This window comes from Rhinoderma darwinii, unplaced genomic scaffold, assembly GCF_050947455.1.
Source record: "Rhinoderma darwinii isolate aRhiDar2 unplaced genomic scaffold, aRhiDar2.hap1 Scaffold_4512, whole genome shotgun sequence".
NCBI lineage: Eukaryota > Metazoa > Chordata > Amphibia > Anura > Rhinodermatidae > Rhinoderma > Rhinoderma darwinii.
Genome location: NW_027463944.1, coordinates 61889 through 80765, shown reverse-complemented (window position 1 = coordinate 80765; position 18877 = coordinate 61889). Strand labels below are relative to the sequence as shown.

The 18877-nt window shown below is 42.1% G+C and overlaps 2 protein-coding genes across 3 annotated transcripts in view; one reads left to right on the top strand and one right to left on the bottom strand.

The window, feature by feature from the left end:
* The first annotated feature begins 218 nt into the window (after window positions 1–218).
* LOC142716472 (uroplakin-1a-like) lies at window positions 219–7926 on the top strand. Its single transcript, XM_075848705.1, has 7 exons — window positions 219–420; window positions 5485–5685; window positions 6080–6154; window positions 6273–6377; window positions 6834–7013; window positions 7666–7749; window positions 7915–7926. The coding sequence occupies exons 1-7, from the start codon at window positions 358–360 to the stop codon at window positions 7924–7926; spliced, it is 720 nt and encodes a 239-aa protein (XP_075704820.1). The 5' UTR covers window positions 219–357.
* Window positions 7927–12888: 4962 nt separating this feature from the next.
* The window catches only part of LOC142716471 (amyloid beta precursor like protein 1-like), a 57215-nt gene continuing 51226 nt past the window's right edge, over window positions 12889–18877 (bottom strand). For both annotated transcript variants that reach the window (XM_075848703.1, XM_075848704.1), the window contains 2 exons: window positions 14789–14932; window positions 12889–13292 (listed from right to left, as the gene is read on the bottom strand). In XM_075848703.1, the coding sequence (XP_075704818.1) occupies window positions 13194–13292; window positions 14789–14932 (243 nt within the window). In that variant the 3' untranslated portion in view covers window positions 12889–13193. The remainder of the gene's footprint in view (window positions 13293–14788; window positions 14933–18877) is intronic.

Below are 18877 nucleotides of genomic sequence, written 5' to 3'. Positions count from 1 at the left end.
CTCCTAGCCACCACTAGAGGGTTTTCTGGCGTAAATTCTAATACATAATAATCCGTTTTGTTCATCTGCGTGAGGTTGTTTCCGCTTTGTATGGGTTTCTGCCGGGCCCTTCATGTACAGGAGTCATAAGTCGGGTTGTAGGTGCCCTTTTAAAGGGTTCTCTGCTTTGCCCAGAGCTGATCACATGGGATTGAGGTATCTTGATGGCTATTTGCCCAGCGCAGGGCACGACTAGTCATGACTTTTGGTTCGGGGCAATGCTATGACCTGCACCAGATTATCTGTTCTGTATTAGGGTTGATTAGGAAGGGCAAACAAAATGTAATGGGTTGTATCTCTTACAGGTAACGACCCAAGATGGCGGAGAAGGGTAACGCAGGCCTCGTGGCGATCATCGTGTTTGGAAATGTGGTCATTATGGTGAGTAGAGGCCAAATGTGTGTCCAATATATATGGAATAGACTCCTGCAGGTAATGAACACATGAGAGAGCCATTCAATCCACCACCGGCACCACTACTACTACCACCACCACTATAGATGAGATTGTTGGGGGTGATCATCCCTACAGTGTCAGGTCAAAAAATGGTTTTAACTACAAAAATCAGGCCTTAATAGCTGCCGACCCACTCAGGTCCTACCTATAATAACAGTGCCAGTGCTGTGTGTGTGTGTGTGTGTATATATATATATATATATATATATATTACTCTCTGCCCCCCCCCCCTTACACATACCATTCAGTAGCCCCAGGAAGACTTGTGGAATGCTGCTTTACAGGTCAGTCCAAGCTCATGAAAAAATGTATAGGTGCAGCCGGAAAGGAATTTTTATTTAATATATAATACTGCTCCTATATACAAGAATATAACTACTATAATACTGCCCCTATATACAAGAATATAACTACTATAATACTGCCTCCTATATACAAGAATATAACTACTATAATACTGCTCCTATATACAAGAATATAACTACTATAATACTGCTCCCTATATACAAGAATATAACTACTATAATACTGCTCCTATATACAAGAATATATCTACTATAATACTGCCCCCTATATACAAGAATATAACTACTATAATATTGCTCCTATATACAAGAATATAACTACTATAATACTGCTCCTATATACAACAATATAACTACTATAATACTGCCTCCTATATACAAGAATATAACTACTATAATACTGTCCCTATATACAAGAATATAACTACTATAATACTGCCCCCTATATACAAGAATATAACTACTATAATACTGCCTGCTATATACAAGAATATAACTACTATAATACTGCCCCCTATATACAAGAATATAACTACTATAATACTGCCCCTATATACAAGAATATAACTACTATAATACTGCTCCTATATACAAGAATATATCTACTATAATACTGCCCCCTATATACAAGAATATAACTACTATAATATTGCTCCTATATACAAGAATATAACTACTATAATACTGCCCCCTATATACAAGAATATAACTACTATAATACTGCTCCTATATACAAGAATATTACTACTATAATACTGCCCCCTATATACAAGAATATAACTACTATAATACTGCCCCTATATACAAGAATATAACTACTATAATACTGCCCCCTATATACAATATAACTACTATAATACTGCTCCTATATACAAGAATATAACTACTATAATACTGCCCCCTATATACAAGAATATAACTACTATAATACTGCTCCCTATATACAAGAATATAACTACTATAATACTGCCCTTTATATACAAGAATATAACTACTATAATACTGCCCCCTATATACAAGAATATAACTACTATAATACTGCCCCTATATACAAGAATATAACTACTATAATACTGCCTGCTATATACAAGAATATAACTACTATAATACTGCCCCCTATATACAAGAATATAACTACTATAATACTGCCCCTATATACAAGACTATAACTACTATAATACTGCTCCTATATACAAGACTATAACTACTATAATACTGCCTGCTGTATACAAGAATATAACTACTATAATACTGCCCCCTATATACAAGAATATAACTACTATAATACTGCCCCCTATATACCCCCTATATACAAGAATATAACTACTATAATACTGCCCCTATATACAAGAATATAACTACTATAAGGGCATGACCACACGTGGCGGATTTCCTCCGCAACTGTCCGCATCAATGCCGCACAGAATCTGCGTTGCAGATTCTGCTGCGGATCTGCACAAAATGTGCAGAAAATTGATGCGGACTAGCTGCTGCGGACTGCGGGAAAAGTGCTTCCCTTCTCCCTATCAGTGCAGGATAGAGAGAAGGGACAGCACTTTCCCTAGTGAAAGTAAAAGAATTTCATACTTACCGGCCGTTGTCTTGGTGACGCGTCCCTCTTTCGGCATCCAGCCCGACCTCCCTGGATGACGCGCCAGTCCATGTGACCGCTGCAGCCTGTGCTTGGCCTGTGATTGGCTGCAGCCGTCACTTAGACTGAAACGTCATCCTGGGAGGCCGGACTGGAGACAGAAGCAGGGAGTTCTCGGTAAGTATGAACTTATATGTTTTTTTACAGATACATGTATATTGAGATCGGTAGTCACTGTCCCGGGTGCAGAAACAGTTACTGCCGATCGCGTAACTCTTTCAGCACCCTGGACAGTGACTATTTACAGACGTCTCCTAGCAACGCTCCCGTCATTACGGGAGCCCCATTGACTTCCTCAGTCTGGCTGTAGACCTAGAAATACATAGGTCCAGCCAGAATGAAGAAATGTCATGGTAGCAAAACCAATACGCTCCGCAGCACACATAAGATCTGCGGACTTCATTGCGGAATTTTGACTCTCCATTGAAGTCAATGGAGAAATTCCGCCATGAGTCCGCCACTGCTCCGCAACAGACAGAGCATGCTGCGGACACCAAATTCCGCTCCGCAGCCTATGCTCCGCAGCGGAATTTTACGCCTCGTCTAAACGAACACTGCTAAATTAAAGTGTAAGTCAATGGACAAACGGCACCGCTGCGGATTAACGCTGCGGAGTGTCCGCAGCGGAATTTAAGTGAAATTCCGCCACGTGTGAACCCGCCCTTATACTGCTCCTATATACAAGACTATAACTACTATAATACTGCCTGCCATATACAAGAATATAACTACTATAATACTGCCCCCTATATACAAGAATATAACTACTATAATACTGCTCCTATATACAAGAATATAACTACTATAATACTGCCCCTATATACAAGAATATAACTACTATAATACTGCTCCTATATACAAGAATATAACTACTATAATACTGCTCCTATATACAAGAATATAACTACTATAATACTGCCCCTATATACAAGAATATAACTACTATAATACTGCTCCTATATACAAGAATATAACTACTATAATACTGCTCCTATATACAAGAATATAACTACTATAATACTGCTCCTATATACAAGAATATAACTACTATACTACCCCTATATACAAGAATATAACTACTATAATACTGCTCCTATATACAAGAATATAACTACTATAATACTGCTCCTATATACAAGAATATAACTACTATAATACTGCCCCTATATACAAGAATATCACTACTATAATACTGCCTCCTATATACAAGAATATAACTAATATAATACTGACCTCTATATACAAGAATATAACTACTATAATACTGCCCCCTATATACAAGAATATAACTACTATAATACTGCTCCTATATACAAGAATATAACTACTATAATACTGCCCCTATACACAAGAATATAATACCGCCCCTATATACAAGAATATAACTACTATAATACTGCTCCTATATACAAGAATGTAACTACTATGATACTGTCTCCTATATACAAGAATATAACTACTATAATACTGCTCCTATATACAAGAATATAACTACTATAATACTGCCCCTATACACAAGAATATAACTACTATAATACTGCTCCTATATACAAGAATATAACTACTATAATACTGCCCCTATATACAAGAATATAACTACTATAATACTGCCCCCTATATACAAGAATATAACTACTATAATACTGCCCCTATATACCAGAATATAACTACTATAATACTGCCCCTATATACAAGAATATAACTACTATAATACTGCCCCCTATATACAAGAATATAACTACTATAATACTGCCCCTATATACAAGAATATAACTAACATAATACTGCTCCTGAATATAACTACTATAATACTGCCTCTATATACAAGAATATAACTACTATGATACTGCCCCTATATACAAGAATATAACTTCTATAATACTGCTCCTATATACAAGAATATAACTACTATAATACTGCCCCTATATACAAGAATATAACTACAATAATACTGCCCCTATATACAAGAATATAACTTCTATAATACTGCCCCCTATGTACAAGAATATAACTACTATAATACTGCTCCTATATACAAGAATATAACTACTATAATACTGCCCCTATATACAAGAATATAACTACTATAATACTGCCCCCTATGTACAAGAATATAACTACTATAATACTGCCCCTATATACAAGAATATAACTACTATAATACTGTCCCTATATACAAGAATATAACTACTATAATACTGCCTCCTATATACAAGAATATAACTACTATAATACTGCTCCTATATACAAGAATATAACTACTATAATACTGCCCCCTATATACAAGAATATAACTACTATAATACTGCTCCTATATACAAGAATATAACTACTATAATACTGCCCCTATATACAAGAATATAACTACTATAATACTGCTCCTATATACAAGAATATAACTACTATAATACTGCCCCCTATATACAAGAATATAACTACTATAATACTGCCACCTATGTACAAGAATATAACTACTATAATACTGCCCCTATATACAAGAATATAACTACTATAATACTGCCCCCTATGTACAAGAATATAACTACTATAATACTGCCCCTATATACAAGAATATAACTACTATAATACTGTCCCTATATACAAGAATATAACTACTATAATACTGCCTCCTATATACAAGAATATAACTACTATAATACTGCTCCTATATACAAGAATATAACTACTATAATACTGCCCCCTATATACAAGAATATAACTACTATAATACTGCTCCTATATACAAGAATATAACTACTATAATACTGCCCCTATATACAAGAATATAACTACTATAATACTGCTCCTATATACAAGAATATAACTACTATAATACTGCCCCCTATATACAAGAATATAACTACTATAATACTGCCACCTATATACAAGAATATAACTACTATAATACTGCCCCCTATATACAAGAATATAACTACTATAATACTGCCCCCTATATATAAGAATTTTATCTCTGACCACAATAAAAATATTTTTCTCACTACCCTGACTCCATGTCCTGTCTTTTATCTCCAGCTCTGTGGCTTGGCCTTATTCGCTGAAACCATCTGGGCCACCACCGATCCCTACTACGTTTACCCAGTTTTGGGGGTGACTGGAAAAGATGACGTGTTTGCGGGCGGCTGGATCGGAATATTCTGTGGATTCTCCTTCTTCCTTCTAGCAGTTTATGGAATCGTGTCTGCATTGAAGGGCAGTCGGACCATGTTAATGGTGGTAAGCTGATGATCCATGGAGGTCGAGGGCAGGGCCAGTGCAGTCATTGGGGGGAGGGGGGGGGGGGGGTATTGTGTGTTCAGACTTTGAGGATTTGACCCTGTAACTTAAAGGAATTGTCCAGGATTAGAAAAAAATGGCGGCTTTCTTCCAAAAATAGCGCCACACCTGTCCGGGTTGTGTCTGGTATTACAGCTCCGCTTCAGTGAAGTGAATAGGGCTGAGCTGCAATACCTCACACAACCAGTGGTCAGTAGTAGCGCTGTGGCTAATCTTGGACAATCCCTTTTTAAAGCGATCAGATCTCAACATACGTAAACATATTTACAGGGTCTAAATGTGAAGAATGTTTATCTCTGAGGCTCCTCTCTTTTCCCCCTTCCTCCTCCCGCAGTACCTGGTGCTGATGATGATCGTATACATTTTCGAATGCGCCTCCTGTATCACATCGTTCACACATCGGGATTATGTAAGTTGTAGGAATATAATTAGTTCGGTGTTTTGTGGTTATTTAGGAATTTTTTTTATCATTTTTATTTCTAAATACTTACCATGTTTTTTTCCCCTTCCCCTCCCTCTCCGTGTAGATGATCAACTCCAATGTCATCAAGATGCAAATGCTTCAACGCTTCGCGGAAGACTCCTCCGCAGGCAACGAGATCACCAACTTCTGGAAGAGGATTATGTTGGAAGTGAGTGTGAAGCGGCGCTGACCCCGTGGCTCTTTATAGAGGGGCCCCTCTGATGTAAATGCCGGTTTTGGTTTTTTTCGCTGACGTCCTTAGCGTATCATCCGTGCTCAGTACTAGAAGCTGCGAGGACGCCCAATGAAAACCATGGCTGAAGTGATTCATTTCATTGGACACTGGGTTAGATGTAGCAGTGGCACACGGGCCCTGGTGCCGGAGGGGCCCCTGCAGTGTAGAAGACGTCAGTATTATACATTGTGCGCGAGCGGCCAAGTTGCAGATTTTTCATTGAGGCCCAGGAATGACCAGTGTCAAAAAATAAAAAATACAATTTTTTTTTTTTTTTTTATATATATATTTAGTTTTTAATTGGGACAAAAAAAAACGTAAAAAAAAATATTTTTTGTAATAAATGTAAAGAAATAAACTTAAAATAAAAATGTAATTTCCGTTTGGCAGAAATCGTGCTGCGGAGTGGACGGGCCCAAGGACTGGATCGATTACTCTTCCACTTTTCGCAATAAATATAATGAGTCTGATGCCCCGTGGCCATTCTGGTGTTGTACGAGGGATGCAAATTTCCAGATCCTGAACAAGCAAGCCTGCCGCATCGGGCTGAAGTCTTACTTGTTTACTTCGGTAATTCCTCCAGTGTTATTTGTCTGCGGGACTTCTGTCGGGGGCTTCAAGGGACTGTAAGAGTCTAAAAGTCTCTTCAAGGGGTTGTCCAGGATAAGAAAAACTTTTGCTGCTTTCTTAAAAAAAAACAACGCCACACCTATCCACAGGTTGTGTGTGGTATTGCAGCTCAGCCCCATTCCCCTCAATGGAGCTGAGCTGTGATACCAAACATAACCTATGGACAAGTGTGGCGCTGTTTCTGATAAAAAGCAGCAATGGTTAATTCTTAAGGGTTTCTGGGTTGGTACATAACCAGGACCACCACCTCGTACTCCTGGAGCCGGCCTTGTGTGTTACTCCAGCTTTGACGTGTAGGCTGGCTCATATTGGCGCCCAGTACAATGCCCTAGTTTAGTAGGGGGGCAGGGATATACCCACAATGCACCTCATTCGTGCATTGTAAGACCTCAGCAAAGCTGGACTGTGTCTTTCTTTTCACTTAGTGCTGATGGATTCCAAATATTGGCCTGCATGATTTTGAATGCAGCTCTGGATGTGACTGGAGTATAAGACCTCATATAACAGTCAGCAGATGTTGTGATATTGGGAATACCAATACCTCACGGCAAAGTGTGAGTTTTATGTAATTGTTATGCATTTAATATTTCAGGGGTGCTTTGAGCACATTGGACATGCGATCGACAGCTACACGTGGGGAATCTCTTGGTTTGGATTTGCTATTCTCATGTGGACGGTAAGTTGGATTGTGGATAAGAGTTGGGTTAAATGACCTAAAGATGTATAATTTATGTAGTTTTCGTATTGGCCACCAGATGTCAGCATGACCCCTAACTTGCTTTACAGCCTGCTGTGAACTCTTTTGTCTCATTATTCCCATGAATCGGTTATTGTACCGCAGGATCGGACATAAGCCGGCTCTAACTATCTGTGACAAACTGGAGGGTACATCTTCTCCATATAGATACAACGCCCCATTAAAAGGGGCTCGAAATAAAATATATATGTATATGTTTATTGCGACCTGTTCACATATGCGTTGGGGCCTCCGTCGCAGATTACGTAAACCATACCGGAAACAATAGCCCCGAATGTTGCGCTATTGTTTCTGGTAAATCGATGGAGTACACGGCGGTACCCAATGAAGTCAATATGTTCTGTTGGGCGCTGCTTGTCTCCGTTGTTCAATGGATCCGGCACTTCCGCTATTTCCTTGTTCTGCTCAACGGAATGGCCCAACGCAGATGTGAACAGGGCCTTATATTGGAAAGTATACGCCTCCTAAAAATTGGTTTATAAAAAAAATAAAAATTTTTTTAAGAAATATTTTAATTTTTTTTTTTTACATTTTATAGAAAAGTATTAAAATATATATAAATTATTGCAATGTGGTGAACCAGGACATTTTCCGCCTCCTGTATTGGGCGCACTTGCCCTTTAATGGTCATAGCAGCAGTTTTGGGTCTAGAAATTTTAATCCTGCGTTAATCGTCTGCCCTATAACCGCCCTCGTCTCTCCACAGATGCTGGTTATGTTTGTGACAATGTATCACTACTTTACCATGTGAGCCGCTGGATCCTGAGACCACCGCGGCGGCGAGATACCAGGAGGATTACGACGTGGAGTCTCCATCAAACACATGGGGCTCATAAATTGCCTGCGAATCGCAGCTCGTAACTGAGAATTTACTCCGTGGGTAAATCTGTATAAATTATTGCCCACTGGATATGTACAGATAATGTTCGTGGACACCGGCAGCTGCCATTTTATTACAGGAGCCGCCTCAATCACGGTTTCTTTTTTTGTAAATTGATCACATGATATTTCATATACTGCTCATTGTACAGGGGACTCCGATTGTGGATATTATCCTGCGGCTGAGAGCGGATTGTTTAATGTAGTCGGCCCACGTCCTGAATGTTTTTGGAATTTTTTTTTTTCTTCTGTTGTGTTTGTATAATGAATAAAGTTTGTTCTTATAGTTCAGTGTTAGGTGTTTTTTGTTTTTACACTTCGTGGTCATGGGCAAATTTTATTGGAATATATGTAATTATTCGCTGTAATGGAAAGAACTTTCCGAAATCGTGGTGGGCTTGTGCTTATCCACAGCAGCCAATCTGAAGAAGCAGAGCTGCAGTATTCCGCACGGTGGATGGGAGGGATTCGCCGATTACAAGACCATGTGCCCAAGTCACGGATTTTATCTGCTGTGGATTGGCCTAAAATCTGGATGTGGCTTGTGCAGCAGATTTAACCCACTGCTAGAAAGGGGCAGCACTTCCTAGTCATTTTATATGGGAGACCCCCACTCTTATGGGAACGTTTTGCTATTCTCCGTGATCACGGTTCATCTCTAGCCGGCAACTAAGCACAAGTGATCATGCTACAAAAAATGGTGCGGTCCGGGCCGATAATTATCCCTGTACTACAGGAACATCCAATTTTATATTTTATGTGTATTATGTAGGGAACCGTACACGGCGCTACTTCTCCTATCCCATGTACTGATCTATGGTCTGGAAGGTCCGATTCACACAGAGTGCCAATTTGGATGTGAAAAACCACAGTTTTTCATGTCTGAGTTGCACCCGTGCAGGACTAGTTTACGCAGATCCTTCAGTCTATTGAGGGATCCGTGTAAAAGGATGATTATAGGATATGTCCTATTTTTTTTTTCACAGTCCCTTCACATGGTCTGGTTAAAACGGCCGTGTGAACAGCCCCATTGAAATGCGTTAGTGTGACGGCCGTTAAAAAAACAAAACGGCTGTCACACGAACTTGTAATATGTTCGTCTGAATAAGCCCTTACTCCTCATATTTGGTTTATAGGGACAACTACATCGTACAGCTCCCTATATAATGACTGTATGGATTGTTCGAATCTCTGTCCCTATATACCAAATCTGGCGAGTACGGGCTTATTCAGACGAGCGTATTCTACGTTATTTCTCCATGGTGCCACTTCTCTTCTTCGTGCTGTAGAGACGTCTCCAGTATTTGTTGCTCTTCGTATAGATCGTGCTCAGTAGCACTTCTGTATTCAGGGTATAATTTACCGGATCTGTCCCCTTTTCGCTTGTATGGACAATGCACAGCACCACTTCTCTTAGGCCCTATTCAGTGTGCTCGGGGTTTTTTTTTTTTTTTTTTAAAACCGACCGCACACCGACTCAAGCAAGGCTTTTCCCACGTGTTTTGTGTGTGTTTTGTGTGTGTGTGTGCGCGCGTGCGATCCTATTTTAACGGATCCGTTGCCAAGCAACAGAAAGCGAAACCAGGAAGTCTCCTCCACACTGGCGCGGCGCAGAGGCCTCCGCCATGAACTCTGTGCGGCGCATTTGTTGAAGGCCAAATCGATGAGCGATAAGCCCGGCCAATAGAACACTTTCCACCATTTCAGAAGACGTGATCAGTAGCCAAAAAAAAAGGTCCCAAAACCTGAATGGGACAAAGCTCCCTGTATGCTGTAAAGCAATAGAAAATGGCGTCTGCGTGATCATGTGACCTTCCTTGGGTTTTCAGAGGGTTGGGACTAAAATTGTGACATAATAGCTCTCGTCCCGTTTTTCTCTCGTTCGTTTAAAAGGGACCAAAGGAAAAAAACAAACTATTATCTGGTCGTGTGAATGAGGCCTTATTCTACGTGCTGTATAGACGTCCCAATTCATTGTTGCTCTGTTGGTATAAATTGCGCACAATACCCCCCCCCCACCTGAGCGTCATATAATTTTTCACCAATTCTTTATTATCTTAAGTTAATATTTATTGATGGTGAGAATTGAAAATACAGCAAAATCGTATCGTCATGATTATATTCAGCAGTCGTCATGTCACACTGGCGAACGTAGTGTCCCTATGTTCACCCCGAATACACAACGGTGACCCCGCCAAGCACACCGGGTCCTCTGTGTATAACCTACAGGCAACATCTTGAACAGTTACCCATAGCAACCAATCAGATTGCTGCTCCCATTTTCTAACCTGCTCTGGACAAATGAGACCTGTAATTTGATTGATTGCTACTCATCCAATCGGATTACTACTTTCTTTTTCAGTGTGGAAAATGAAGTACTCTGGTTGCTATGGCCTATTGCTCCAATCAGATTCCAGCTTTCATTTTTCCAGAGCGGGTTGCCGTGGGCAACGTCTCCAGATTTTGCTGTGGGTTGTACACAGGGCCCTCTGTCGCTGGGCGTTGTATTGACATGTTAACGAGTACAGTAATTAACATGCACTGATTAGAATCTACAGGCCTCGACTCTCCGGAAATTTCCATTACTGTATTTACAAGATCCATTTACCACACATGCTTTGCTATTTTTCTTTAGATGTTCAATGATCAAGCGTTACGTTTTTAGTCGTCATGGCTGAGCAAATAGTTTACTCCCGTTTTGGCGGTTTGCTTTGCGTTCGCCATTAGGAATAGCTGTAATGTGTTTTTCGATTGGGTTTCATGTCACTCCGTGAGCGGTCGGATTGATCTAGTCATTATTCGTAAATGGCGTCTTGAAGCTACAAAACATATCCCGCTCGTAGCCGCGAGTCCGTAGTATTCAGCCTGGCAAGTTAGTGACAGGGTTAGGAAGCAAAAAAACATCAACAGCAGTCCCGGGCCTCCGCGTCACGCGGGCTATTCTACTAGAGGCGCCATCACGCTACCAAAACTATTAGATCGATTACGTTTTTCAGAAATTATCAGCTAGGGCGGGCTCATGACGAAGTTTGGAAATTTGCGTTATTGATCTAATTCAATCCCCAAAAACAATTTAGGTGGTGAAATTGCGTTACCGTAATTTGCCTGTTTATGCTAAATCGGATGTTTTTTTTAATGGGATTAGTGCAGTGAAGTAGTGGTATCGTGGGTACGGCGTAATTGAACAGACGGAAACACATATGTACAGATGTATATACAACACCCACGTCTCCAGCACGCCTGACGCTTCTGGCAGCCCGATCCGTTGGTGCGTAATAAAATGAGTAACAGGGCAGAAGATGGCCTATTGGGGTAAAAGTGCCGCTTTTAGTCCCCCAGTCCCCTGCATGTGATAGAGGCAGACATTGTTTCATCCCATCCATTAGGGGGCGCTCGTCTAATCAACTCCCTTGCAATTAATTATTACCAGTTCGGCCATGACCATTTGAGTTACAGGTTAAAGGGGAACTCCATCGTGCGTGCATTGATCTGCTGGTTGCTAGTGGTGCAAAGGGTAAAAATGCTGTTTTTCATTTTTAGAATTATTTTGAGACTGGCTACTTTTATCCCACTCCTGGATCTCAGTGGGCGTGTCTGTGACTACCTCCTGCAGAAGGAGTGGTAGTCACTGATGTTCTCCCCCCATTCCGATAAACAGAGGCAGGTAACGGCAAAACATCTACATGCGAAAAAATGACATGGGAACACGTCTGACCCCTGCCGCTGCAATAAAGGCTATTCTTCTCCGTCTGATGGAGATGCCCTTTAAATGCATATCAATTCTAGATGAACGAAAGATTCTAAAAATAAAAAATCTTTAAAACACAGGACCACGCGTGACTAGGAGGAAGGGGCGGTGGTCAGTACATAGATAAATATTACTTGCGGCACAACACGGGCGGGTCGCTACGATTTTTGGCGTGCAAATACCACGCCACGAACAAGTCGAAGAGTAAATAAATTAGGAAGCAGCAACGAATGATTGTATGGGGTGCGATACAAGGGGACGCGGAGGATGCGCTGAACACTGGGATTTGCTGCAATGCATTGCTGGTCTCTCTGATGGATTTTAGGGCTGGGGAGGGGGTGCGGCGCAACTCAATGTCGGGAGAGGGGGGGGCGTTATAGCTGAGAGATCTCACAACGAGAGGTTAATGCTGAACGGTCTCTTTTCCCTTCTCAGTCATAAATAATTTAAGTGCATTTACAGGGGAGAGAGACTAAAACGTTAACCTGTTGTGCTCAGCGCGTTATCGGACGGATTTCTGGGCGTCGGTTTGAGACGGTAAATCCCGATGCCGCGACGGATAAAGTTCTTATGCTGCAACGGCGTTCTGAAAGGAGCAGGTCAACCGGCCGTTCAGTCGCTCCCCGTTTAGTAAATATTCCCTGTATACCCGTATCCCCACCCCCAACCCTAATTGTACCTCCCCTGAAGTAAAGCCCCTCCCCTGTGCCGAAAATAATTAACCCGGTCTCGTCGCTCAGTTATTCTCTTCAAGATATCTGTAGGTTGGGTTTTCGTAACCTTGGTTCTGCATTTTACTCAGGTGCTTGTCTTCTGGGGTCCGGGAAGCCTCCACCTGCACAATAAAAGGAGAGGGTAACAGAGTTGCATGGATTTACTTTTATAAGGATCCTTTAAGCTACACCCCTACCCCCAAATAAACATTGCAGGGGCCATTTGATGTGAGCCAGTAATAAGCTTCAGTTATGTGCAGCAAATGCCATGTATAAATGCATCAGCAGAATAGTGAGTGCAGCTCTGGAGTATAATACAGGATGTAACTCAGGATCAGTACAGGATATGTAATGTATGTACATAGTGACTCCTCCAGCAGAATAGTGAGTGCAGCTCTGGAGTATAATACAGGATGTATCTCAGGATCAGTACAGGATAAGTAATGTAATGTATGTACACAGTGACTCCACCAGCAGAATAGTGAGTGCAGCTCTGGAGTATAATACAGGATGTAACTCCGGATCAGTACAGGATAAGTAATGTAATGTATGTACACAGTGATTCCACCAGCAGAATAGTGAGTGCAGCTCTGGAGTATAATACAGGATGTAACTCAGGATCAGTACAGGATAAGTAATGTAATGTATGTACACAGTGACTCCACCAGCAGAATAGTGAGTGCAGCTCTGGAGTATAATACAGGATGTAACTCCGGATCAGTACAGGATAAGTAATGTAATGTATGTACACAGTGACTCCACCAGCAGAATAGTGAGTGCAGCTCTGGAGTATAATACAGGATGTAATTCAGGATCAGTACAGGATAAGTAATGTAATGTATGTGCACAGTGACTCCACCAGCAGAATAGTGAGTGCAGCTCTGGAGTATAATACAGGATGTAACTCAGGATCAGTACAGGATAAGTAATGTAATGTATGTACACAGTGACTCCACCAGCAGAATAGTGAGTGCAGCTCTGGAGTATAATACAGGATGTAACTCAGGATCAGTACAGGATAAGTAATGTAATGTATGTACACAGTGACTCCACCAGCAGAATAGTGAGTGCAGCTCTGGAGTATAATACAGGATGTAACTCAGGATCAGTACAGGATAAGTAATGTAATGTATGTACACAGTGACTCCACCAGCAGAATAGTGAGTGCAGCTCTGGAGTATAATACAGGATGTAATTCAGGATCGGTACAGGATAAGTAATGTAATGTATGTGCACAGTGACTCCACCAGCAGAATAGTGAGTGCAGCTCTGGAGTATAATACAGGATGTAACTCAGGATCAGTACAGGATAAGTAATGTAATGTATATACACAGTGACTACACCAGCAGAATAGTGAGTACAGCTCTGGAGTATAATACAGGATGTAACTCAGGATCAGTACAGGATAAGTAATGTAATGTATATACACAGTGACTACACCAGCAGAATAGTGAGTGCAGCTCTGGAGTATAATACAGGATATAACTCAGGATCATAATTCTATTGGTCAGTCTCTCGGCTACAATGAGTAGGAGTTATGAAGACCTCGGTGTAATTTTTAATGTCTGGAGAGAAGACAATCAGTGGGACAGTTCTCATGCCTTTACACAATCTCACCTCTATAATCCCATGGCTGATGGTCCCGTAGGGCTTGCGTCTGATGAGAAGTAGACTGATAATTATAACCATCGCCACGGCAACCGCCACCACCAACAGACCAATCAGAGCTCCTCGGTTAAACGTTACCAGGGTGTCTGGTTCCTGCAGGATAAATCTAAATTACTGATAAACTAATAAACATGGGGTTTCTATGACAACGGAAAGTCATCGGCGCCTGTTTTCAATCAGAGACGATTGGCCGAGGCGTATGGATGGCTTTACACTTGTTGCAGGTTTTATGATGTATCTAAAGTGAAATATGTATGTATCCCTTTAATCAGGCAGAAGGAACCAACATTCTGGATTATCAGACTTAAAGGGGAACTCCATCTTCAAACCATCTATGGACACATCAACTGGGATCTTATTAAAGGGGCCACAGGGATCTTAAAGAAAGGGTGATTTCTATGGCTGTACATTTTAGGATCTCTGCTTGTTGTCAATGAATAAGAACATTCTTGTTTACATCCAGAAGCTGCAAACCTGTACAAAACTAATACTTCCCACAGCTGAGGGTTTGCTACAAGTATCCAGTGTAAACAATCATGTGTACAGCCTTGCAAAATCTCTGCTTGCTGTCACTAATTGGGAACATTCTTGCTAACTTGCAGAAGCTAAAACATCTTAAAATGGAAAACTGCTCACAGCTGAGGGCCGGTTACATTTGTATCAACTCTACACAATCCTCAGTAAGCAGCACCACAAATCTCTCTGCTGTGCTGATAGTTTGTTACAATGTATCAGTGCAGGTAAAATGTATCAGTCCAGAGTCCAGGATGGTTAGCTCATAGAGAATAGTTTAGAGGGTTTAGAACTGTAACAAACCCTCAGCTGTAAGAAGCATTAAGTCTGTGCCAGTATTTAGCCTCTGGATGTAAAGGAGGAGGTTTCCATTTACTAACAGCAAGCAGAGATCTGGTGAATAATTGAAACTCAAAGGGCGGGATTTACTTAGACTGGCGCTTTATATGCGTTAGGTTGGAGTAATATGCGCCTGATTTATTAAGAAGCGTATGGACGTTATGAAATACGGTGCCTCTCCGTCCACCTGTGCGCCAGATATGGAAATCTACGCCAGATTCTCTTCTCTGTATTTTCCGTGATTGGCAAAAATTCCAGAAAAGTCAAATTTTTGGAGCAAATTGATGAAGTTTCAGAAAGGATTGAACTTCACTTACATAAAACCGGAAGCCCCCTTTAATAATTTTACATAGTGTGACAGACCATGTGGACAGGTTGTGGATGGGGTCTATATTTCCCCAAGATTTCTGTCTTCTGCTATCTGAAAATAACCAGGGACTAAATTCGGCAGAGAATGGGGTTCTCCCTCTGCAATAGGTTTTATCTAAAACCTGGAAAAGGGCCTGGTTGTTGGAGTGGGGAGAGACCGGAGGGTCCCCACTCCATCCACACAGTCCTGGTCTTGGGCTGTCTAGCTATTAATCTGGGGTCAGGTGTGATAGCCCTTTAAAAAGGCAGCAGTGCAGTCACACTCTCTCTCAGCCTTGGGAGAGGAGCTTGTGAGAGCAAAACCGGCTGCAGTCATGACAGGTTGTATGGTCGGCATGGTTTATGGTGCCAGGCATTAGGCCTGCACTGTGTTAGTTAGGATACCAGACTGTATAGTTAGTGCGGGACAGGCATAGAGTTTTCTTTTTATTCATGTACAACCTGTAAATAAAACTGACTGAGGCCGGTAGTACCACATCTTTGCTGTGCGGACTGAAATTTACTGGCGTGTTTGATACCGAGTGCCCGTCTACCCCAGGAGACGACTGTCCCGCTACCTAATCCCCTTACAATTGGTGGAGAATGCGGGCACTGTGGAAAAACAAAACAAAAAACCTTAAAGGGCCAGAGTCCCTTATATATTGCATTTTTCCAAAGAGTGATACTCTGCACCTTAGAAGATGATGGAGATGCTTAAAGCGATGCTGCATGCGGTGGCAACACAAAAGGAGGCTACCAGAGCACAACAGGAGGCTACCAGGGTGCAGCAGATGGCTCTGGATGAAACAAACCGCAGACTGACTGCCCAACTGGAGGCTACACAGGCTGAACCGCTGAATGAGAGGGTTGGCCAAAGGAACAGTGGGCAGGACTTGTGGCACCGTTCCTTTCAGGGGAATCGCAGACGGCATACTTTGACTTGGATAACCAGGATGCCATAAACTATGACAAGCCGAAAAAGGAAATTTTAACCAGACTGGGAGTTACAGTTTCCGTCCGCGCACAGCGTGTGCACAACTGGGCCTACCAAATGGACAAACCTCCCCGCTCCCAAATGCACGACCTCATCCACCTTACCAAGAAGTCGTTGCAGCCGGAGATTCTGACCGGTCCACAGATGGTGGAACGGGTGGTAATGGATCAATACAAATGGTCCCTGCCTGTTACTTTACGCAAGTGGGTAAGCCATGGGGATCCCAAAAATGCTGACCAGATGGTGGAGAGGTACACAGCAGCCGAGGAGCTGATGAATCTGCCACAGCGCACCCTAGCCCCACAGCGGAGAACTACAGGATTACCAGGTAAGGCCTCATGCACACGAACGTATTTTTTTCTTCCCATAAATACGGGTCCTTTGTCACACGTATTCGACACATATTGCACCAGTATTTACGGACCCGTGCCCGTAAATACGGGTCTGGTGTCACCAGTATTCCACCCGTATTTACGGGCACGTTGTCGCTGCAAAATTGCACTGCACTAATCGGCAGCCCCTTCTCTCTATCAGTGCAGGATAGAGAGAAGGGGCAGCCCTTTCCGTAGTAAAAGTAAAAGAAATTCACACTTACCCGGCCGTTGTCTTGGTGACGCGTCCCTCTTTCGGCATCCAGCCCGACCTCCCTGGATGACGCGGCAGTCCATGTGACCACTGCAGCCTGTGATTGGCTGCAGCCTGTGATTGGCCTGTGATTGGCTGCAGCCGTCACTTGGACTGAAATGTCATCCCAGGAGGTTGGACTGGAGGAAGAAGCCGAGAGTTCTCGGTAAGTATGAACTTCTATTTTTTTTACAGGTTGATATATATTCTGATCGGTAGTCACTGTCCAGGGTGCTGAAACAGTTACTGCCGATCGCTTAACTCTTTCAGCACCCTGGACAGTGACTATTTACTGACGTCGCCTAGCAACGCTCCCGTAATTACGGGTGCACACACGTAGTCACCTGTAATTACGGGAGCCCCATAGACTTCTATGGGCCTGCCCGTGCCGTAATTACAGCCTGAAATAGGACATGTTCTATATTTTTCAACGGCCCGGGCACCTTCCCGTAAGAAAACGGGGAAGTACCCGTGGCCAATAGAAGTCCATGGGCCTGTGATTACCACACCGCTATGGTGGACATAAACACCCAGTTTGGTGCAGTAAAGTTCACGGTGGGTTTAGTACCATTGTTAATGCATGATGTCATTGTGGGGCGAGATTTCCCACATTTCTGGAAGTTGTGGTAAAAAATAGAATTACTATTACACTGCCTGTATATGAGGACAATGTTAGGGGTAAGGCTAGTACAGAAGTCTATATGCCGGCGGGCGCGGCTGCGGTAGATGCACACACTATTCCCTTTTCTGTCATGGCCGAAGACTCTGAGGACGCTGACCATAGTGATACTGTCCCTACAGAGAGTCCGAGCAATCCAGAGAGAGAAGCCCTCCTGACTGACAATATGCCGGATCTGGAAGTGAGAAAAGATCTGTTTGGTGCTGAGCAGTTAAAAGATCCTAATGAGAGCCGGGGAAAATGTGAGGGTTATTGATGAGGAACTGGTGGTGCCGGATACTAGACTTTCTTTTCCCTACATGGCTATAAAAAGGGACCTGTTGTATCAGGTGGTAAAAAAGGGAGAAGATCTCTTGGAACAATTAGTGGTCCCTAAAGCATTTAGAACCACGGTGTTAGATCTTGCTCATGGCCATGTTATGGGGGGACATTTGGGAGTTGAAAAAAAAAAACCACTGAGAGAATCCTACAAAGATTTTGTTTTTTGGCCTGGGGTTCCCAAAGATGTGAACAATTTTTGTGATTCCTGCCCTGAGTGCCA

Excerpts from the sequence above, each read along its gene's own strand:
- LOC142716472 (XM_075848705.1), top strand. The coding sequence starts at position 358 with ATGGCGGAGAAGGGTAACGCAGGCCTCGTGGCGATCATCGTGTTTGGA. Across the intron at positions 421-5,484 it reads TTGGAAATGTGGTCATTATG|CTCTGTGGCTTGGCCTTATT; the intron begins GTGAGTAGAGGC and ends TTTTATCTCCAG. Across the intron at positions 6,378-6,833 it reads GGAAGAGGATTATGTTGGAA|AAATCGTGCTGCGGAGTGGA; the intron begins GTGAGTGTGAAG and ends TCCGTTTGGCAG.